The sequence below is a fragment of the Symphalangus syndactylus genome, chromosome 4 (assembly GCF_028878055.3).
Source record: "Symphalangus syndactylus isolate Jambi chromosome 4, NHGRI_mSymSyn1-v2.1_pri, whole genome shotgun sequence".
In the NCBI taxonomy this organism is placed as follows: Eukaryota; Metazoa; Chordata; class Mammalia; order Primates; family Hylobatidae; genus Symphalangus; species Symphalangus syndactylus.
The window spans coordinates 68,231,887-68,255,591 of NC_072426.2; the positions used below are offsets into that span (position 1 = coordinate 68,231,887).

A 23,705-nucleotide genomic window follows, 5' to 3' on the forward strand; every position below is an offset into this window, starting at 1 on the left:
CATCATCTTGATGAAAAATTAAAAAATTAGCTGGGCATGGTGGTATGCGCCTGCAGCACCAGCTACTCAGGAGAAATGTTTGACCCCAGGAGCTGGAGGTTGCAGTGAGCTATGATAGCGTCACTGCACTTCAGCCTGGGCTACAAAGGGGAGACTCTGTCTCTAAAAATAAAGTTTTTTTTAAAAGAGGCATGGACACGGATTATATAGCTTTAGACTGATGTCTGGGAATATGGTACTTTTTAAATTAGCTATAACTCATATTCTTAGAATTCATTTTCTTAATACTAACATAACTATAAAATACACCTTATTTCCTAATAGTAAGGATCAAGGGCAGAGATCATGTCTTACTCATCTACATATCCTAGCATACATGACAGCACATAGTAAAAGACAGTTAAAGGCATGATGAAATAAAATACTTAAAAGTACTTTTTAAGCTATTAAAAATGATGAAGGCAGCTTAGGGACGGGGGCAAACCAAAAGCCATCCAAGGGTCTGGAATATCTCAAAAAATTCAAGGAAAGAAAAAATTAAAGACATAGGTTATGGCCAAACTGTAAAGAGCCATGTTTGAATTTAATTCTCTAAGTAATATGATTAGTTCCATCTTATGGAAGAAAATGGAGAACTAAGGAAGATAGACTGGCCTAGCATGGTGGTCAAGCCTGTAATCCCAACACTTTGAGAGGCTGAGGTGGGAGGACTGCTTCAGGCCAGGAGTTCGAGATCAGCCTGGTCAAGAAAGCAAGACCCTGTCTTTACAAAACATTTAAAAATGATAAAACAAAGAAACTAGACAGGATGAGAGAGAAGGCTGATGGAACAAGTGAAAGATGGCAAGAACCTGAACTAAGCCGTGACTAAGAACGATGGACAAAACGAATCATAGACAACAGGCATTTGGAGAAACCCGCAGTGTACAGGGATTGAGAGGGAGAAGGGTTCTGGTTCTGGTGCCAGTTATTGGTCATGTCCAAGCTCTTCATCCTTTTTGCTGGCTCCATGAACATGGATCTCTATCCTTCGAATATTTTTCCTTTGCCAATTGAAACAATGTTAAGCTTCGTCAGGAAGTCACTGAACATACACTGTAAGAAGAGAGGTTTTGATTCCTGGTTGTGGTATGCTCTTTCAGCAGGTTCCTGTCTGTAACACCCATGGTTTCTATAGCATCTGGCTCCTGTCAATTGTGTAGTTTCACCAAACCCTGGCTCCTGGAGTGCACAATGGCCAGCAGGACCTAGCAGCTTCCCCTGGCGCCACTCCTGTAACAGCTTCTCTAGTAGGACACATCCCCAGGAACAGCTTTTCCCAGTATCCTAGAGGGCAGACTTCCCAGATTTCCAGCACGTTACCCTGGCATGACATCGCAGCAACTTTTCTACCATTCAGTGAGCCAAGGCCATGCCTTCGCCAACAATGTCAGGATCTCAGCCCTGGGGGTGGAGAACTCTTCCTGACTCTATCTCAGCCCTAGAAGTATGAGCTGCTCCCTAAATCTGCTGGTCCTTTTTTATTTAAGAGTTTTCTTTACTTCTTAAATCCCTACCTATTCCACTTCCCTGTAAAAACAGGGTTTTTTTTTTTTCTAGATTAAATCAAAAACTGAGATTACATTTTTATATTTATTTATTTTTGAGACAGAGTCTTGTTGTCACCCAGGCTGGAGTGCAGTGGTGTGATCTCGGCTCACAGCGACCTCTGCCTCCTGGGCTCAAGCGATTCTCCTGTCTCAGCCTCCCAAGTAGCTAGGACTACAGGCGCATGCCACCACACCCGGCTAATTTTTGTATTTCTAGTAGAGGTGGGATTTCACCATATTGGTCAGGCTAGTCTTGAACTCCTGACCTCAGGTGATCCTTGAACAACACAGATTAGAGCTGCACAGATACATGGACTTTCTCCGGTCTCTGCCACCAGAGACAGCAAGACCAACCCCTCCTCTTCCTCCTCAGCCCATTCAACTTGAAGATAATGAAGATCTTTATGATGGTCCACTTCAACTTCATGAATGGTAAATATATTTTCTCTTCGTTATGATTTTCTTAATAACATTTTCTTTTCTCCATCTTACTTTATTGTAAGAATACAGTACACAATACATAAAATATACGAAATAATATGTTAATGGACCCTTTATTTTATCGGCAAGGCTTCCCGGTCAATAGTAGGGTATTGGTAGTTAAGTTTCTCAGGAGTCAAAAATTATACTCAAATTTTTGACTACAGGGGAGGGACAATATCCTTAATTCTTCATTTGTTTAGGGGTCAACTGTATATCAAAAAGGCTTTCTCACACAACCAGGATAAAGACTTACCTCACTGCTGGGAGCCTCATGCTCAGGAACTACATCTCGATGCTGGTTTTGAGAAACTGACACTCCACTGAGAGAAACAGAAGTGTTTTTTGGTGTATGGAAGGCATTGATGAGATGACTCAGAGGAACTGTAACCTAGAAAAAGATAAAAGTTAAAAATTAAGTAGTTTTTTTTTTTTTTTTTTAATAAACAGAACAATCTCCTTTTTCTTGTCAGGATTTGTTAAGAGTTAAACGTACATTATATATCAACCCTGTATACTAAAAACTGTAAGTACTCAGATTTACTGCTGGTGAGACGAAAATTGGTATATGCTTTCAGGATATTATTCTCAATATGTAAATCAAAAGTATCAAAAATACATACATTTCTTGTTTGTAGCAATCCACCTTCTAGGAATTTATTCTAAGGAAATAATCTGACAAGTACTTGCACATGCACAGAGAATAACTCTCATTGAAACATTTTAAAAATAGTAGAAAGCTGGAAACATCCAGCATTAGGAGAGTGGCAAAATAAATGATACCACCGGTCGGGTGCAGTGGCTCACACCTGTAATCCCAGCACTTTGGGAAGCCGAGGCGGGCAGATCACTTGATGTCAGGAGTTCAAGACCACCCTGACCAACACAGTGAAAACCCATCTCTACCAAAAAATACAACAATTAGACAGGTGTGATGGTGTGCGCCTGTAGTCTCAGCTACTTGGGAGGCTGTGGTAGGAGAATTGCTTGATCTCAGGAGGCGGAGGTTGCAGTGAGCTGTGATCATGCCACTGCACTCTAGCCAGGGCAACAGGGTGAGACCTGTCTCCAAAAAAAAAAAAAAAAAAAAACTACCACCGAATGAAATACATCCAACATTAAAAAAAAATAGTAAGTAGGCTGGGAACGGTGGCTCACGCCTGTAATCCCAGCACTTTGGGAGGCCAAGGCAGGTAGATACCTGATGTCAGGAGTTCGAGACCAGCCTGGCCAACGTGGTGAAATCCCATCTCCACTAAAAATACAAAAAAATTGGCCAGGAAAGGTATTGGGCACCTGTAATCCCAGATACTTGGGAGGCAGAGGCAGGAGAATCACTTGAACCTGGGAGGCGGAGGTTGCAGTGAGCCAAGATCATGCCATTGCATTCCAGCCTGGGTGACAAGAGCAAAACTCCATCTCAAAATAAATAAATTAAAAAAAATGAAAACAAAAGAACACTTGAGCCCAGGAGGTTGAAGCTGCAGTGAGCTATCATGCCACCACACTCCAGCCTGAGTGACACAGCAAGACCCTGTCTCAAGAAAAAAAAAATTTACTTAATAAATATTTGTTGAGTAAATGAATAAATTAAATGGGTTCTTATTATATACCAGGTTTAGTACTATAGGTTTTACTTATATCATCCCATTTAATCCTCAAACAGCTGTAATAATGAGTAACAATTATACTTCTTGTTACGGTTCTGTCAGAGACTTTTGAACCAGAGTGACTCTATCTGGAGTAGGGGCAAAATGAGGGTAAATGAGGCTGAGACCTACTGGGCCGCATTCCCAGGAGGTTAGGCATTCTAAGTCACAGGATGAGATAGAGTGTGGGCACAAGATACAGGTCATGAAGACTGTAATGATAGAACAGGTTGTAGTAAGGAAGCCAGCCAAATCCCACCAAAACCAAGATGGAGAGGAGAGTAACCTCTGCTAGTCCTCACTGCTCATTATGTGCTAATTATAATGCATTAGCATGCTAAAAGACACTCCCACCAGACCATGACAGTTTAAAAATGCCGTGGCAATGTCAAGAAGTTACCCTATGTGGTCTAAAAAGGGGAGGAACCTTAGGGGTCCCCCTTTCCCTGAAAACTTATGAATAATCACACATTGTTTAGCATAAAATCAAGAAATAACTAACTGTAGGTATCCTTCGTGGAGAAGCCCAAGCAGCTCCTCTGCCTATGGAGTACCCCATTCTTTACTCCTTTACCTTCTTAATAAACTTGCTTTCACTTTATAGACTCTCTTGCCTTTTTTTTTTTTTTTTGAGATGGAATCTCGCTTTGTCGCCCAGGCTGGAGTGCAGTGGTGCAATCTCGGCTCACTGCAACCACCGCCTCCTGGGTTCAAGTGATTCTCCTGCCTCAGCCTCCCGAGTAGCTGGGACTACAGGCACTGGCCACCACGCCCAGCTATTTTTTTGTATTTTTAGTAGAGACGGAGTTTCACCATGTTAGCCAGGATCTTGATCTCCTGACCTCGTGATCTGCTCGCCTCTGCCTCCCAAAGTGCTAGGATTACATGCGTGAGCCCCCGCGCCCGGCGACTCTCTCGAATTCTTGTGCGAGATCCAAGAACCGTCTCTTGGGGTCCGGATCAGGGCCCACTTCCAGTAAAAATTCCAGTGTTTATCTCCTTCAAAACTCAAGTTTGAGTTGAGAAGAATAGCAAACTTAGTTGCCACTGTAATCCTGTTAAGAGGTGGAACCTTTAAGAGGCATTTAGTTCAGGAGGGCTCTGCCCTCATCAATGGACTAACGCCATTATTGCGGGGTACAGTATTTTGGGGTACAGGCCATTTAATAGATGAAGACAACAAAGATTTAGAATCTGACTCAAAATTCCAGACTTCTCATCCCATGGATATTGATACACAAATAAATTCGTGACATACTAAGGAATAAAGCTGACTGTAAAACTACCTTAAGTATGCATACCCGTGGCTGGGCGCGGTGGCTCACGCCTGTAATCCCAGCACTTTGGGAGGCCGAGACGGGCGGATCACGAGGTCAGGAGATGGAGACCATCCTGGCTAACATGGTGAAACCCCACCTCTACTAAAAATACAAAAAATTAGACGGGTGTGGTGGCGGGCGCCTGTCGTCCCAGCTACTTGGGAGGCCGAGGCAGGAGAATGGCCTGAACCCGGAAGGCGGAGCTTGCAGTGAGCGGAGATCGCGCCACTGCACTGCAGCCTGGGCGACAGAGCGAGACTCCATCTTAAAAAAAATAAAATAAAAAGGAGGCATACCCGTGTTTGTCTATAGAAAAAAATGTGTGAAAGAATTTATTCCAAGATACGTATCCCTGAGTAATGAGATTATGGGTGATCTTATTTATATTTTCAGCATTTTTAGCAAAAAAACATGGATTTGTTTTAAGGCTAGTCAAGTGAAGCAATGTATCATTTTTAGAGTCAGAAAGAAACAGTAAGTTCCTTACAGACTGGGGGCAGTAAAAAGAAAAAAAAAAAAACAGTAACTTCTTTTGAAACTTTAAAAATAATCAAATCATTTCAAGATACATATTTTCTACCTCTTTGAAAAGATTTATTTGAATTAGTTATATCTCTTTTCTTTCACAAAAGGATTTAGGATTGAGCTCTTCTCAATGAAAAAGTTCGTTTTCTGTGTCTTCCTTTTTACCATTTAATTTCAAGCGTATTCAACCAATTAAGCAACCAGGAATTCCAAATGTGTTACCATCTTTCAAAGCAAGAAATGCCTGAGAGTCCTCACTATATTTGAGCCCCGTTAAGACTGCCTAGGGTACATAAAAATCCCTTTATCATCTCTACCAACATCACATACTACTAACTGTCCATTCAGTTGATGGTAAATTCTCCTAAAATCAGGCCTCTTGATGTGAACTAAGGCAAAGAGTTGAGTTTCAAAAACTTTAATACCATATTCAATAGGCCATGTCAGACTTCTTTTTCAAACAATTACTAGGACTTCTCCAGACACTGCCATCTTGGTAAATAGCACCTTCAATGCATTCATCTGATCAAGCCCAGAAACACCTCTCCCCATCATCTCTCTTATCTGATCTCTCATGCAATTCCACTTTCTTCAAAATATATCTCATTCCCTTCTTTCCATAACCACTGCAACCGCTTTAATTGGGGGGAGGGGGCCGTATTTTTAACTGATAACATCTTCCACTCTTGCCCTCTCCTATTCTCCATATAGCAAAAGCCAGTCATCTCTTAAAAATGAAAATCTAATCATGTTTTAAAACTTTCAATGGTTCCCAATACTTAAAATGAAATCAGCCATAATATATCCTTTACTCCCTGTATGATCTGCCTCAAGTCTTTTCTCCAACCTCTTCTGTCACTACCCCCTTTAATTACTATGCTCTAGCCACACTAGCCTTATTTTTGTTCCTCCAACCTGCTAAACCCTTTCCTAACTCAGGACCTCCAGGTATTTTTCTGTACGCCTGTGATACCTGTTCACTCTTCACCTTGCTAAGTCCTACTCATATTTACTTCATATCAATATTAAGAGAAGATTCCACAATTGCTCTGCTCACCTGGTACATAACTGATGCCCAATAACAAGTAGCTGCTTCAGTTTGTTAGCCAGTACTAGTACAAAAAATTAAAAATTCTTAAAATGAGGGGGAGTAAAAGTTACACAAAGGAACACAATCATATGCTTAAACCAAGAACCTGAACCTAAGTGTCGATTTTCTTAAAAATTATGTTTTAAAAAAACTCAATGTTTTAAAAACTATTTCTTTGCAAAACTGTAGGAACTCTCAAAAAAATCTATTAAAATGTTACCATCAAAAAAAGAGACTGGAATGAAGCAAGAATAAAACATTGTCACAAGTGATTGCCCAAGAGCGTAATGAAAACCCTTGAAATCATTTTTCTCTTCACTACCTTTTGTTTTACAAAACGATGAGGATGAGGCTGAATCAAAATTTTAACTGCAAACAGTTTACGACTCGGAAATACACATATTTCTCTGGTCAGAAAGAGAAAAAAAAACTTGCATGGCTGGCCACCCGAATTATTATACCATGTTTGGGTTAAATTTAAATTCCATTTAAAAGGAAATAATGAGCAGGGGATAGGGGCTGTGAACGCTAAAGCCACTGGAAAGTCGGAAGAAAAGGGAACATTACCTGCTCCCTTTAATGTATGGTAGAGACATTTCTCCACCCCAGAACGCCGGACACTGAACAATGCCAGACGGATTCTCTAGCAGAAATTCCACGCAATCAGTTCGGTAAGCCAGGGTCTCTCTCCACCACGCTCACATCCCGCCTCTGCCCTCAACAGCTTCATCGTCAGCCCTGAAGTCTCGGGCCCACTCTCAGCGCCGTCCCCTGATCCACTCCTCAATCCTGGGACTCGAATTGAGTACATCACTTCTTTTCTAGAGTCCCTTCTGAGAAATCGCTTCCACGAGCGCAATTTGCAAACAGCCACGGGCAGAGCGGGAGGAAAAAAAAAACGGGCTGAATGCCGGACTTACCTGGGGTTGCACCGTGCTCGACAAGGAAAACATCTCCTGCGGGCCCTCAGCGACCTCACCCGCCTGCCGAAACTGTGCCCCTCTGTCCACGGCCCGGCGGGGAGGCGCCGAGCCCTTCTTTTTTCCTTTTTCTCCGACCCGTTGCCCCTCACTCTTCCCAGAAACGGAAAATGGCCTCCCCTTCCTACAGCTACTGCAACGACAGACAATCCGCCCCGGAAAGCGAGGCGCTAACTCTACAGTACTTCCGGGGCAAGTGAGCGCCCACAAGGCCAAGTGCTTGCGCGTTCTTTCCCGCGGAAGTAGTTGACATTTACAAGGAACAGCGTCCCGAAGGGTCTTTAGCTGTTTTTTAAGGGGGAACAGGCTTTACCCTCTTTGGACTTTTTCTTTTTTTTTTTGGAGATGGAGTTTCGTTCTTTCGCCCAGGCTGGAGTGCAGTGGCGCGATCTCGGCTCACTGCAACCTCTGCCCCCCGGGTTCAAGCGATTCTCCTGCCTCAGTCTCCCGAGTAGCTGGGATTACAGGTGCCCGCCACCACGCCTGGCTGATTTCCTCTTAGGACTCTCTACAGCTTTCTTATGAAATCTTCCGACTGGGCCTTGAGCGATAAGGTCTTTTGCTACAATTTAGTGCTCTTTTCCTCACACTAAATCGAAAACTCTCCCTGTTGGTCCTGATCTGTTTCAGTCAGGCAAATTACATCCTGCGAAAACGTCAGATGACAGGGGAGGCCACTCGCTTCCTGCTCATCCAGTTTCGACGCTTTCTGTGCTTTCATTAGCCTCCAGACCTCAGCCCTGGCCTTCGCTTTACTGTACAGTCAGAACTGGTTTCTACGCCTTGCGAGGGTGGGAGGTCGTGTATGGGAGGAGGACCGCTTCCCACCAGCCTCGTTGGGAAGCCAGGAGAAATCTCTTCAAATCCTGCGATTCAGAGTCAAGTCCTAGTCGTCCTTTTTCTGGTCGGCCCAGAACTGTTTGTGTCTCCTTCCTCATGAGGAATGATGTCAGTCGGGCCGCGGTCGCCGCCCACGAAGAGTGTAAGGCTTCGAAGCAGGGGCTTTCCCGACGCCCCCTTCCTCCGCGTCTGCGTAGGGGAGGTGACGAGGGCGGGGCGCGGCGGCGCGGTGACGTCATGGCCGGGCGCGGCGTGGGCGGAGCCTCACTTTGAACCCAGTTGGCGGGAGTGGCTGCTCGCCGAGGGGCCGTGGCCGCGGAACTGCTGTAGGCTGTCCAGCGATGGAGCCCACCGCGGGAAGCAAGAAGGAGGCTGGAGGAGGCGCGGCGACCGAGGAGGGCGTGAATAGGATCCCAGTGCCAAAACCGCCCTCCATTGAGGAATTCAGCATAGTGAAGCCCATTAGCCGGGGCGCCTTCGGGAAAGTGTATCTGGGGCAGAAAGGCGGCAAATTGTATGCAGTAAAGGTAGGAAGTCAAGGAGTAGCAAGGAAGGGCTTAGGCCCTTCGGCCCTCCTTCCTGCCCCACCGGCTTGGGCAGGCCCCGGGGCTGCTGGAGCGAGGAGTTTGGGTGGCCTGGCTTGCTGAAGCCTCCAGAGCCCTGCGAGCTGACTTCTTTTTGGGGCGACATCAGCGGTCGGGTCGGGTGTCTCGCCTCTGTTCCACCCTTCCCTCCATATCTCGGATGCCCAGTGAGAACAGCAAAGTTTGACTCTCTTCTCCCTGCCCAGCGTTAGCAAATGAAACTGAGGCCAAAGGCAAAGGGACTTGACCGAGGTGATTACATCGGCCTTAGTACAACAGGCACTTAAGGCCAAAGCCGTGATTCATGGTCTCACCCTGGCTTGAGTTAGGTTTCTGGTTTTTTATTTTTTTTTTTGAGGCGGAGTCTTGCTCTGTTTCCTAGACTGGAGTGCAGTGGCGCAATCTCGACTCACTGCAAGCTCCGCCCGCCGGGTTCACGCGATTCCCCTGCCTAAGCCTCCCGAGTAGCTGGGACTACAGGCGCCCGCCACCACGCCCGGCTGATTTTTTGTATTTTTAGTAGAGACAAGGTTTCACCGTGTTAGTCAGGATGGTCTCGATCCCCTGACCCCGTGATCCGCCCGCCTCAGCCTCCCAAAGTGCTGGGATTACAGGCGTGAGCCACCTCACCCGGCGAATTAGGTTTCTAAATCCAAAAGGTTTTTAGTAATTAGTGGTTTTGTTTACCTTGTTTGTTTGCTTTGACGTGCATAATCGCCGAAATTTTTCTACCACAGAAGAGTGATTAATTTGTAGGCACTGATAACTTTTTACATTTGACTCTTAACCAGGAGAAAGATGTACTATTTTCTGAGAAGTCTTTAATAATTTTTATTTTAAGACAGTCTTTCTCTGTCGCCCAGGCTGGAGTGCTGTGGTGCAATCTTGGCTCCCTGCAACCTCTGTCTCCCGGGTTCAAGCGATTCTCCTGTCTCAGCCTCCCGAGTAGCTGGGATTACAGGCGCACGCCACCACGCCTGGCTGATTTTTGTATTTTTTTTTAGCCGAGATTGAGTTTCGACAGGTTGTTTTCGCTATGTTGGCCAGGCTGGTCTGGAGCTCCTGAACTCAGGTGATCCACCCACATCGGCCTCCCAGCGTGCTGGGATTACAGGTGTGAGTCACCGTGCCCAGCCCTGTTATGAATTTTTTTTTTTTTTTTTGAGATGGAGTTTCACAGTGACGTGATCTCAGCTCACTGCAACCTCCACTTCCCGGGTTCAAGCGATTCTCCTGCCTCAGCCTCCCGAGTAGTTGGGATTCCCGCTACCACGCTGGGCTAATTTTTTGTATTTTCAGTAGAGACGGGGTTTCACCATTTTGGGCAGGCTGGTCTCAAACTCCTGACCTCAGGTGATCTGCTCGCCTCAGCCTCCCAAAGCGCTGGGATTACAGGCATGAGCCACCATGCCCGGCATTATGAAACTTTTAAGTGTTAGTATTACCTATTCGTTTGATGTATCTTCTGGATCCTTTTTACTCATTTGGCCTTTGCCAGGATTAAGTTGGGAATATTCATTAAATTAGTAACTGTCATTTCCAGGTTATATTCTAGCTTTGCGGTTTGATGGAGATTAATTTCCGACCTGTTGTATAACCAAAAGGTCTCATTAAGTGAGCCCATTGTTTTCTCTTCAAATCTTCCATTGTGAAATCTAGAATGCACTTTTATTTAAAGAGTAGGTTGAAATATGTCCTAAGCCGATCCTTTGTGCATGCAGCCGTGTGTATAATTCTAAAAACATTCAACATGTATCTTGAAGCTGTTCTGTCCATTCTTGGTATTCATCCATTCCCGTGGTTTCACATTACTCACATTACGGCACTGAGTGAAGGCGGTAAAGGAAATGAGAAACTAGCAACTTGTCAGTGGGATTTCAGTTTCTTATTGGACATTGTCAAGTGAATATCCAGCACACACGTCCAAATCGTACTTGCGTAACCTTAACTCATCCTTTCCACCTAACTGCCTAAATTCTGAACCGCCTGTATTCCTTCTCTCCATTTAAGAGCACCTTCATCCCTGTCCTTCAGACTAGAAACCTGAATCACTTTATTTCATCTCTGTGTATCTCTCAGTGTTCCTGTCAATTCCATCTTAGTCCTTCTCTTTATCCGTTTCCATTCCCAAGTCCCTGTCGAAGTACAGACTTTTACTTTTCCCCCTATTTATTTAATTATAAAGGTACAGGCTGGGTGCGGTGGCTCACCCCTGTAATCCCAGCACTTTGGGAGGCGAAGGCAGGTGGATCACCTGAGGTCAGGAGTTTGAGACCAGCTGGCCAACATGGTGAAACCCCGTCTCTACTAAAAATATAAAAAATTAGCCAGGCGTGCTTGCGCGCATCTGTAATCCCAGCTACTCAGTAGGCTAAGGCAGGAGAATCACTTGAACTCGGGAAGCAGAGGTTGCAGTGAGCTGAGATCACACCAGTGTACTCCAGCCTGGGTGACACAGCAGGACTCTGTCTCAAAAAAAAAAAAAAAAAAAAAAAATGGCCAGGCACATTGGCCCACGCCTGTAATCCCAGCACTTTGAGAGGCTGAGGCAGACGGATCACCTGAGGTCAGGAGTTTGAGACCAGCCTGGCCAACGTGGTGAAACCTTGTCTCTACTAAAAATACAAAAATTAGCCGGATAGTGGTGCCCGCCTGTAATCCCAGGTACTCGGGAGGCTGAGGCAGGAGAATCACTTGAATTTGGGAGGTGGAGGTTATGGTGAGCCAAGATCGCGCCACTGCACTCCAGCCTAGGAGACAGGGTGATACTCCGTCTCAAAAAAAAAGGTACAATTCAGTCGTTTTAGTAAATTAGATAGTTGTCTAACCATCACCACAATCCAATTTTAGAATATTTCCATTGCTGTAAGACCTCTTCTGCTCATCTGCAGTGCCTATTCCATTAACACCCCCAGCCCCAGATAACCACTAATCTACTTTCTGTCTCTATAGGTTGGCCATTTCTGGACATTTCATATAAATGAAATCATACAATAAGCAGTCTGCATCTGGTTTTTTTCACTTGACATGACGTTTTTGCATTTCATCATGCCTTCATTTCCATACATAGTCTGTTGGAATAGGCTCCTAACTGGAATCATTATCTTTGTTTTTTCATTCATTTCTTACACTGTGACATGTAAACTCAAGTTCAAACTTCTTAGAAAAGCAGTCATTTTCCCAGTTCTGGCTCCGTATTTCCACTGTGTCTTCCTCATACCCTGTCTTTTAGCCTCAGCAGACAATTGGCTAGTCCCTCAATGCTGTGTATTTTCTTGCTTCTGTGCTTATGTTTATGCTGGTTCCTTCTTGTTGCCCAGGCTGGAGTGCAATGGCGTGATCTCAGCTCACTGCAACCTCCGCCTCCCAGGTTCCAGCGATTCTCCTACCTCAGCCTCCCAAATAGCTGAGATTACAGGCATGCACCACCACACCTGGCTAATTTTGTATTTTTATTAGAGACGGGGTTTCTCCATGTTGATTAGGCTGGTCTCAAACTCCTGACCTCAGGTGATCTGCCCACCTCGGCCTCCCAAAGTGCCAGGATTACAGGTGTGAGCCACTGTGCCCGGCCTTAAGCTGGTTCCTTTTTAAGTGCTTTTCTTCCACCCTTTTCTGCTCTTCTCCACCTGTCTTATTCATGTATTAAGATTCATCTTAGCTCCCCTTCAAACCTTCCCTGATCTTTGAGAACTGAAAGATCTCATTGAATTGGTTACTTTATATGTTCCTGAGATTTTTACTTTTCCTTCTACAGTGCTTAGTCATGATCAGTTGAAATGAAAACACCAATCCATGTGTTCAGTCAGTATTTGCTTAGCACCCACCCTCTTTGTGTCTAGGAACTGGACAACAATGGGGAACAAAACAAACATGCCCTCATAGACAGTGGAATAATAGGAAAAATCATGTTACCAGCTTGCTTTGTCAGTTTCCCTCAGTTTTCTTAAAGAAAGGAGTTAAGGCAGGAATTTATCATGTACTAATGATTTTATTAAGTACTCGAATAAATCTTTGAAAGAAATATGCCTTTTTTTCTTATAGCAGTCCTGAGAATTGATCCCAGTGTTACTGACTATTCAGTTTAGTGCTCCAACTTTATTTGTATTTATTTATTTATTTATTTTTAATTTTTCTTAGTGCTCCCACTTTAATAGTTCTGTTTCTGTACAGATTACCTTGAAACTTGAAAAGAGTAACTGGTTTTCTGTACGAGAGCATTTGGGACTGTTAAATTTCAGTAGTTCTAATCATTCCAACTTAAGATTTTTTTTTTCTAGGCAAAATTCCGACATTCTTCCTCTTTCTGATTCTATGCCCATCTATCAAAGAATCAGAAGTTAAAAAAAAAAAAATTAAGTAGTTACTCCACGCCCAGGTGCTAGTTATCTGTGGGCTTATGAGGAATGTAACTATCTTTTGACTTTGTTATCAGAACAGTGGAACAGAATTTTTTTTCTATTAATATGTAGGGCAGTCTGGGAATATTTATTTTTTTTCCTTCTCAAAAGAGATTATGACACTTCTGCCATTTAATACCAAGATAAGCAATTCTATCTTGAAGATTTTTTTTTTAAACCGTCTTAACTATTTTTTATACATGGTTTCCTGATAGCAGTGTGAGGTCCACGTGACATCTGTATGTGTTCTCTCTGTTAGCATTTTCATGATGGCAACTTTGAAACCTGAGATCACTCTGTAATTTAAAAAAAAAAAAGGCAGGGAGCTGTGGCTCCCACGTGTAATGCCAGCACTTTGACAGGGGTATTGCTTGAGGCTCATTTTAGGCCAGCCTGGGCAATGTAGTGAGACCTTGTCTCTACAACAAAATAAAAAAGTAGCAAGATGTAGTCATGTGTGCCAGTAGTCCCAGGTACTTGAGAGGCTGAGGTGGGAGGATAACTTGAGCCTGGGAAATCAAGGCTGCAGTAAGCCTTGATCATGCCACTGCACTCTGCCTGGGCAAGAGAATGAGACTGTCTCAAAATAAAATAACATGATATCACTTTTATCTATTACAGGTTGTTAAAAAAGCAGACATGATCAACAAAAATATGACTCATCAGGTCCAAGCTGAGAGAGATGCACTGGCACTAAGCAAAAGCCCATTCATTGTCCATTTGTATTATTCACTGCAGTCTGCAAACAATGTCTACTTGGTGAGTAAATAATTTTTATGTTGTTTCTTTATCCATTCAGCAGTCATTGAACCTAGTGATTTAAGAGAACCATGTCTCAGTTCAGAGTACTTGCATTTGAATTCTGGCTGCACTCACTACCTTGGCAAATTTACCTGTTATATTAGTTAGAGTTCTTCAAAGAAAAAGAACCAATAGGATATATGCATAGGGTGCGTGTGTATGTGTATGTATATGTACATAGAGAGACAGGCCAGGGGCCATGGCTCACACCTGTAATTCAAGCACTTTGAGAGGCTGAGACAGGAGGATCACTTGAGGCCAAGGATTCAAGACCAACTTGGGGAACATAATGAGACTCCATCTCTACAAAAAAATTAATAAAAATTAGCTGGGCATGGTGGTGTGCAGCTAGCTAATAGAGATACCACTGCACATAACTGCACCCCAGCCTGAGATAGAGTCTCCCTCTGTTGCCCAGGCTAGACTGCAGTGGCACAATCTTGGCCACTCTGCGCCTCCTGGGTTCAAGCAATTCTTGTGCCTCAACCTCCCAAGTAGCTGAGATTACAGGCCCAGCTAATTTTTTGTATAAATTAGCTGCCACCAGGCCCAGCTAATTTTTTGTATTTTTAGTAGAGATGGGGTTTCACTATGTTGGCCAGGCTAGTCTCGAACTCCTGGCCTCAAGTGATCTGCCCATTTTGGCCTCCCAAAGTGCTGAGATTATAGGCGTGAGTCACAGTGCCCAGCCTAAACAGTTTAATTTTTAATTAAAAACTGTATGGCAACATGAAAAAACCTAGTATTAATGTATTACGAGTAATAGCAAGAAAAGGTAGTTTCATTACAGAGCCACACCAAATATTGTAACTGTAATGCCCAAATACTGGATTTTTAAAGTAATCATATTGTTTTTATTTCACAATATTAAATTATTTTTTGAAAGGTAATGGAATATCTTATTGGGGGAGATGTCAAGTCTCTCCTACATATATATGGTTATTTTGATGAAGAGATGGCTGTGAAATATATTTCTGAAGTAGCACTGGCTCTAGACTATCTTCACAGACATGGAATCATCCACAGGTAAAGACTGACTTCTCCAAATTATTACTTAAAAATTCAAGTAATCAAATTACATATTTGAGTCTCAAATATTCATGGTAACCACTTGCACTTATTTCCAGATTATCTAAAGTTTACTAGTATCTTGTATTCATTTAGAAATTAACTCTTCTTTTATCTCCCTGTGTTTTTTAAAATATATTGCTTTGAACATGAGTATAGCATGTATTTATTTATTTTTGTATTTATTTACGTACTTATTTATTTTTTTCTTTGTTGAGACGGGGTCTCACTTTGTCACCCAGGTTGTGGAGTGCAGTGGCTTGATCTTTGCTCACTGCAGCCTTGACCTCTGGGGCTCAAGCAATCCCCCTGCCTTAGCCTCCCAAGTATCTGGGACTAAAGGTGTCTGCCATTACTCTTGGCTTTTTTTTGTTGTTGTTGTTTTTGTAGAGACAAGGTTCCCAGGCTGCTCTTTAACTCCTGGGCTCAAGGAATCCTCCCACCTCAGCCTCCCAAAATGCTACAATTACAGGCATGAGCTACCACGCCCCACTAAGTATGGCATTTTATGTGAAGAGTATTGAATCCTTTCTGCTCCTCTGCATTATACAAAAGTGGTATATTTTGTAGTCCAACTGATTTACAATGTTTTTCTCTATGCAAAGAAAGTCAGATTAAGTGACTTATTAAATCTCAATCTTACCTTCCTTTAAGAAGGTAAATGTAGGCCAGGTGTGGTGGCTCATGCCTATAATCCCAACACTTTGGGAGGCTGAGGCGGGCAGATCACTTGAGGTAGGGAGTTTGAGACCAGCCTGGACAACGTGGTGAAACCCTATCTCTGCTAAAAATACAAAAATTAGCCGAGTGTGGTGGTGGGTGCCTGTAATCCCAGCTACTCGGGAGGCTGAGACAGGAGAATTGCTTGAACCCAGAAGGCGGAGGTTGCAGTGAGCCGAGATTGTGCCATTGCACTCCAGCCTGGGTGACAAGAGTAAAACTCCATCTCAAAAAAAAAAAGAAAAGAAAAAAAAGAAGTAAAATGTAAATTTGAACTGGCTTGAGGTTGATTTTATCTAATAAGGTTTCTTTATTTTAATGGAATATCTAACCAATGATACCAAAGATAATCTAGTATTAATTTATCTTTTTTGTAGATTCTGATAAACAGTACAAAAAATGTTTTGCTTTTGAGAGATGTTTTCTGTACTTTTCAAAGCCATCAATGACTATCTTTATTTTGGAGGAAATAAATAGGGTTTGCCTCCTTTGTAACTCTTTTTTTCTGGAAATTCTAACATTAAAACTAGCCCTTTTTTGGTTATCTAATATTTGCCTTTTGTGTGTGCAGGGACTTGAAACCGGACAATATGCTTATTTCTAATGAGGGTCATATTAAACTGACGGATTTTGGCCTTTCAAAAGTTACTTTGAATAGAGGTAAGAAAAATATCAAGTAAGTACTTTTTTAAAACATCCAACAGGCCAGGCACGGTGGCTCACGCCTGTAATCCCAGTACTTTGGGAGGCCAAGGCGGGCAGATCACCTGAGGTCAGGAGTTAGAGACCAGCCTAGCTAATGTGGCAAAACCCCATCTCTACTAAAAATATAAAAATTAGCTGGGCATGGTGGCACACGCCTGTAATCCCAGCTACTAAGGAGGCTGAGGCAGGGAGAATCACTTGAACCCAGGAGGTGGAGGTTACAGTGAGCCAAGATCCCACCATTGCACTCCAGACTGTGAAACAGAATGAAACTCCGTCTCAAAAAAAAAAGTCCAACTAAAAATAAATATAAAAAATAAAAAAATGAAAAGTCTAACAAATTATAGAGACTACATTTCATTAACTTCCACTGTCTTCTTTGTTAGTTTACACTAAATAAAATTTGTTATTTATCCCAGAATAGGCTAGAAAGGTATAATGGGTTCTTTTTTCCACTGAAGATGAAAAATAGGAGTGATTATTCTTGGCTATTCAGAGGTCCTTGAAGGTCCTTTGATCTTCACAAAGGAACTCACAATTTCTGTTCTTCTGACTTTTATCCCTAGTGAAATTGATTCTTACCAATTAAGCATCAGTAAAATGACCAGAATAACTATAACATGATGAAAGGTTAATAACTGAAAACATATTCAAATATACACGGCCACCACTAAGACCTTGATCAACAAAAGAACAAGGAAAATGAATACACAGTTAACACATACATGTATATATGAGACTGTGTTCTTTTCACTAGTAGTAATTAAATAAATGCTAATATAAAAAAGAGTAAATGAACCATCCTACACTATTAAACGGGCAAAAGAAAGGAATACCGATGGTCCAGTTAATAATACTACCAAAAAAGCATACTAATATTTTTCTGGGAGCATTGTAAATTAGCATAGTGCTTTCTGGAGGAAATCCGCCAATATGTTTTTAAATATAAAAGGTTTTAATTCTCTTTGATCTAGTGGCTTATGCTTTGGAATTTATTCTAAGGAAATTGTTCAAATGAACAAAATATACATAAATGAAATCACTTGCAGCAGCATTGTTTCTAATAGGGAGAAACTAGAAATTACTTAAGTTCATCATAGAAACATGGATAAATGATTGACTATCAACTCAGAAACATACTGTATTCTTGGCTGGGTGCCGTGACTCATGCCTGTAATCTCAGCACTCTGGGAGGCTGAGGTGGGTAGATCACTTGAGGTTGAGGTCAGGAGTTCTAGACTAGCCTGGCCAACCTGATGAAACCCCATCTCTACTGAAAATACAAAAATCAGTTGGGCATGGTGTCACGCGCCTGTAGTCCCAGCTACTTAGTAGGCTGAGGCAGGAGAATTGCTTAAACCTGGGAGGCAGAGGTTGCCGAGAGCCGAGATCGCGACACTGCACTCTAGCCTGGGGGACAGAGCGAGACTCCATCTCGAAAAAAAAGAAAAATATTGTATTCTCTATTAGAAAGGGTAGATGGATGGGAAAGTATTAATAATGAAAATAACCAGAAATTGGACTTGAAAACTCTGGAATTATAACTATTAATATTTGAAAATATATGCAGATCTGCAATTCTTCATGTGGAAGTACAAAGTTCAACAGTTATGAACACCTAAAACTTTTTACTAAGTTTGGTAAAATCTGATCTATGCTGATGTAGGGGTATTTATAGTCTTTTGTTTGTTTGTTTGTTTGTTTAGGGATGGGGTTTTTGCTCTGTTGCCCAGGCTGGAGTGCAATGGCGTGATCTCGGCTCACTACAACATCCACCTCCCAGGTTCAAGCAATTCTCTTGCCTCAGCCTTCTGAGTAGCTGGGATTATAGGTGCCCGCAACCACGCCCAGCTAATTTTTGTATTTTTAGTAGAGACACAGTTTCACCATGTTGGCCAGGCTGGTCTCGAGCTCCTGACCTCAGGTGGTTCACCCGCCTCGGCCTCCCAAAGTGCTAGGATTACAGGCATGAGCCACCGTGTCCGGCCAGGGGTATTTATAGTCTGTTGATCCCAGTTCATGTGATTATTCATATGATTTGCCACTAGGGATATTTCATAATATGCAGTATATTTACCACATTACTTTTCTAAAACCTAAACATTTTTGAATTGTGATTTCAAAGAAATCTGACTTTGAAATCTTATTTTGAAATCTGATTCTAAGGATTTCAGATAAGCTATTGGAAAATATCACAAATGACAAAAATTTTGCATTAAGATAAAATTGTTGATAAATTTAAGTCACTTTGTATATCACAAGGGTCTAATTTTAATAAAACTTTTTGTAAAATATCATATATGTGTATTATTATTATCACTTCATCAATGTGAGGCATAAATGACATTCGTTGTTAAAACTTTCAGTATACTTTCATTTATTTATTTATTTGTTATTTTTTTTTCTTTGAGACAGCGTCTTGCTTTGTTGCCCGGGCTGGAGTGCTGGAGTGCAGTGGCACAATCTCAGCTCACTGCAAGCTCCACCTCCTGGATTCACGCCATTCTCCTGCCTCAGCCTCCTGAGTAGCTGGGACTACAGGCGCCCGCCACCACGCCCGGCTAATTTTTTGTATTTTTAGTAGAGATAGGGTTTCACCGTGTTAGCCAGGATGGTCTCTATCTCCTGACCTTGTGATCCACCCGCCCTGGCCTCCCAAAGTGTTGGGATTACAGGCGTGAACCACCGCGCCCAGCCTATTCATTCATTTATTTATTTATTTTGAGAGAGAGCCTTGCTCTGTCACCCAGGCTGGAGTACACTACAACCTCTGCCTCCCAGGCTCAAGCGATTCTCATGCCTCGGCCTTCCGAGTAGCTGGGACTACAGGCATGAGCCACCACGCCAGCTAATTTTAAAAAGTCCTATATCATATAAGAACATTAGAGTTCTGGGATTATTTTTTGTTTGTTTAAAAGACAGGGTCTCACTGTATTACCCAGGCTGGAGTGCAGTGATGTGATCATAGCTCACTGTAGCCTTGAACTCCTGGGAAAAGCAATTCTCCCACCTCAGCCTCCCCAGTAGCTGGGGCTACAGGTGCTTGCCACAATGCCCAGCTAGTTTTTAAATTGTAGATATAGGTCTCTCTATGTTGCCTAAGCTGGTTTCAAACTCCTGGGCTCATGGGATCCTCTCCATTTGGCTTCCCAAAGTGCTAGGATTACAGATGTGAGCCACCATGCCTGGATAAGAACATTAGACTTCTCTTACCATTTTTTATATCTAAGTGGAATAGTATAGTATTATGTGTCAGTGTTGAATTATTTTAAAATATTATGCACTGAAACATGCTAATAATCTGGGTCAGTTTCTGTCTTGACCTAGGCTTAAACATATTAGCTAACATGAGGGGCCCAAAATTAATATTGATTCCATACCATCTCCTTATTTATTTATTTAGTTTTTGAGATAGAGTTTTTCTCTGTTGCCCTGGTTGGAGTGCAGTAGCACGACCTCGGCTCACTGCAACCTCCGCTTCCCGTGTTCAAGTGGTTCTCCTGCCTCAGCCTCCCGAGTACCTGAGATTACAGGCGTCCACCACCACGACCAGCTAATTTTTGTATTTTTAGTAGAGACAGTGTTTCACCATGTTGGCCAGGCTGGTCTTGAACTCCTGACCTCAAGTGATCCATCTGCCTCAGCCTCCCAAAGTGCTGGCATTACAGGCGTGAGCCACCACACCCAGCCACTGTCTCCTTTTTTAACATTTGGTTTACAAAAAATTATTTTGTTGCCATATACATAACATTCATTTTTAGTCAATGGGAGGTAAAGGTTTCAAATACATTTATATACTTTTCTTTGCATACATAGATATTAATATGATGGATATCCTTACAACACCATCAATGGCGAAACCTAGACAAGATTATTCAAGAACCCCAGGACAAGTGTTATCGCTCATCAGCTCATTGGGATTTGTAAGTAGTTGAGAAGAAAATTAACATGACATACCCTTTCATGATCACCACTTAAAATTTAAAATCACCTTTAAAAAAAAAGATCAAAATAGATTTAAATATCAAGCATTTGGATTTACTTTAACAGTTTGTCTACTTAGGTGGTATAACAGTCTATGTACTTAGGTGGTGTTTTGGGGAAGGTAAACCTGTTGTTTTTATTTTTCTCTTTTTAATAGAACACACCAGTTGCAGAAAAAAATCAAGACTCTGCAAACATCCTTTCAGCCTGTCTGTCTGAAACATCACAGCTTTCTCAAGGACTGGTATGCCCTATGTCTGTAGATCAAAAGGACACTACTCCTTATTCTAGCAAATTACTAAAATCATGTGAGTATAAAAGAAAAGGTAGGCCAGGCGCAGAGGCTTACGCCTGTAATGCCACCACATTAGGGGGCTGAGGCAGGATTTCTTTCTTTTTGAGACAGAGTCTTACTCTGTCATCCAGGCTGGAGTGCAGTGGCGCGATCTCGGCGGCTCATTGCAACCCAGGAGTTCAAGACCAGCCTGGGCAACAAAGTGAGACTTCATCTCTACAAAAATTAGCTGGGCATGTTGGTGCACACTTGTGGTCCCAGCTACATTGGAGGCTGAGGCAGGAGGATCTCTTGAGCCCAGGAGGTTGAGGCTGCAGTGAGCCTTAATAGCGCCATTGCACTCCAGCCTTGGTGACAGAGTGAGACCCTTCCTCAAAAAAACAAAAAATGCCCCAAAATTCAAAACATTTTGAGTACCAACATGACACCCAGCACTTTGGGAGGCCGAGGCGGGCGGATCACTTAAGGTCAGGAATTGAAGACCAGCCTGGCCAACATGGTAAAACCCTGTCTTTACTAAAAATACAAAAATTAGCTGGTCATGGTGGGGGGCACCTGTAATCCCACCTACTCAGGGGGCTGAGGCAGGAGAATTGCTTGAACACAGGAGGCGGAGGCTGCAGTGAGCTGAGATCATGCCACTGTACTCTAGCCTGGGTGACAGTGAGACTCTGTCTCAAAACAAACAAACAAACAAACAAGCAATTTACCATTATTTATTTGCTTTATCCAGTAGTATTTTTTAAAAATCCCTTATAAGTGTGTATAATTCACATTTGTAAGCGCATAAACCTCAGTGTTACAATAAATACAAGTTGAATTAAATACAAGTGTTAAATTAAATACAAGTTGAATTGAGTAAATATAGTCATATTCTAACCTTCTAGCACATCTGGATATACCACATCAATAATGTTCGTTTGTCAGGAATGGGTTCAAATTGGATGATAGATACTCCAAATTGATTTGCTCCTAGTTATACATTAATTTGGTGGCTCACACCTGTAAGTACAGTACTTTGGGAGGCTGAGGCAAGAGGATCACTTGAACCCAGGAGTTTGAGACCAGATGGGCAATATAGTGAGACCCCCATCTCTAGAAAAAATTAAAAGTGTTAGCCAGATTTGGTGGTCCTCACCACTCAGGAGGCTGAGATGAGAGTATCACTTGAGCCCAGGAGGTCAAGGCTGCAATGAGAGTAATCATACCACTGCACTCTAGCCTGAATGACAGAGGGAGATCCTGCCATGAATTAGTCAATCGACCATTCCCTTGTTCTTATTCTTTACTGAATGAACATTAAGGGGATTTTGTTTGGTTCTAACTTTCAGAGCAGTACTTGTATCTAAACATAGTGGGATATGTTTAGATATATTAATAGTATATGTATCTAAACATAATGGGAAGCATGCCAGCTGTTCTTGTGGACTAGATAGTGTTTACAAAGAAATAGTTCTGATATGTAATTCTTAATACATATTAATATGTAATTCTTAATACTTTGCTTAATTATATGTAAAGATTCAGGTTCAGTAAAGAACTAAGAAAGCTGTAACATAGAATTCAATATTGTCTCCTCTCTATAGGTCTTGAAACAGTTGCCTCCAACCCAGGAATGCCTGTGAAGTGTCTAACTTCTAATCTACTCCAGTCTAGGAAAAGGCTGGCCACATCCAGTGCCAGTAGTCAATCCCACACCTTCATATCCAGTGCGGAATCAGAATGCCACAGCAGTCCCAAATGGGAAAAAGATTGCCAGGTTTGAGGGACATTTATCTTAATGAAAATCAATTATGTATGTCAAATGAATGATAGAAATCCTTTTCATATAAATTCCATAAAGAAATGAAATTGTTACATGAATGGCAGTCATAGTATTAATCAGAAATTCATTTTCCTGCACATTCTGTCAAATTCTTTTGAAATATTTCATTTCTCATTCAATTGTGACATTGTTCTTGCTTGATTATATAATGAGATTCTTGCAGTAAATTGATAATAAATGCTTGGTTTCTGTGTATCTAGGTGGACCTCACTTGTTTTTAGAAGTCCTTCCCATGATACAGACATTGGCTTGTTGGTTTTGTTTTATGTTGTTTTTAACCTATATCATTTAAAAACTCATATTACCTCCTTCTATACTGTTTCCTGTCAGTTTCTTGTTTAATAGAATGGTAACTCTTCTGGATCAGAAATAACTCTTAGACCAGAAAGGTAATGTGAGTGTGCCCTTAAAATGTCTATTCTGAGGATATTGCTTGCCAAATGAATGGATTTACTTAAAGTCACTTAACTTACATATTGTTTTTGCCTTTTTAAACAGTTATTAGAGCTAAGAGATATTAAAGGTGATAGGAACTAAAATTTAAAATCATAATAAGGTTTCCTTCATAGAATGCTGATGAAATAATGATAGATTAGGATAACACTAATATCCAAAGAATAAACCTTTTATTTGCTAAAATAATTTTGATTCTATTTGCTGCTTATTCTCAGCAATAGAATTTTATTATTATTGGATATTTGTATTTTATAAGCAAGATCAAATTAACGTTTAACTAAGGCAGATTTTCTTAATCTTTTTTCCTTCTCTCTTTATAAAGTAAAGGTAGTATATGCTACAAGATAAACAGATTTCCATTCCTAGTACTATTATTGCACTCCTTTCCTATTGAA

At 41.9% G+C, this 23,705-nt stretch overlaps 2 protein-coding genes across 10 annotated transcripts in view; one reads left to right on the forward strand and one right to left on the reverse strand.

Moving 5' to 3' along the window:
• YME1L1 (YME1 like 1 ATPase) overlaps nucleotides 1–8,683 on the reverse strand; it is a 44,181-nt gene extending 35,498 nt beyond the window's left edge. The window contains exons 1-2 of one of the 2 annotated variants that reach the window (XM_055274977.2): nucleotides 7,573–8,683; nucleotides 2,326–2,460 (exon numbers count right to left, since the gene is read on the reverse strand). In XM_055274977.2, coding sequence (XP_055130952.1) covers nucleotides 2,326–2,460; nucleotides 7,573–7,605 — 168 coding nt within the window. In that variant the 5' untranslated portion in view covers nucleotides 7,606–8,683. The remainder of the gene's footprint in view (nucleotides 1–2,325; nucleotides 2,461–7,572) is intronic. The other variant, XM_055274978.2, reaches the window with a different exon arrangement.
• MASTL (microtubule associated serine/threonine kinase like) overlaps nucleotides 7,822–23,705 on the forward strand; it is a 36,787-nt gene continuing 20,903 nt past the window's right edge. For 5 of the 8 annotated variants that reach the window (XM_055274969.2, XM_055274974.2, XM_055274976.2 and 2 more), the window contains exons 1-7: nucleotides 8,673–8,999; nucleotides 14,078–14,215; nucleotides 15,144–15,283; nucleotides 16,617–16,705; nucleotides 20,567–20,673; nucleotides 20,892–21,042; nucleotides 22,616–22,788. In XM_055274969.2, the coding sequence (XP_055130944.1) occupies nucleotides 8,814–8,999; nucleotides 14,078–14,215; nucleotides 15,144–15,283; nucleotides 16,617–16,705; nucleotides 20,567–20,673; nucleotides 20,892–21,042; nucleotides 22,616–22,788 (984 nt within the window). In that variant the 5' untranslated portion in view covers nucleotides 8,673–8,813. Of the gene's footprint in view, nucleotides 9,000–14,077; nucleotides 14,216–15,143; nucleotides 15,284–16,616; nucleotides 16,706–20,566; nucleotides 20,674–20,891; nucleotides 21,043–22,615; nucleotides 22,789–23,705 lie in introns of all 8 variants that reach the window. The other 3 variants (XM_055274973.2, XM_055274972.2, XM_055274975.2) reach the window with 3 other exon arrangements.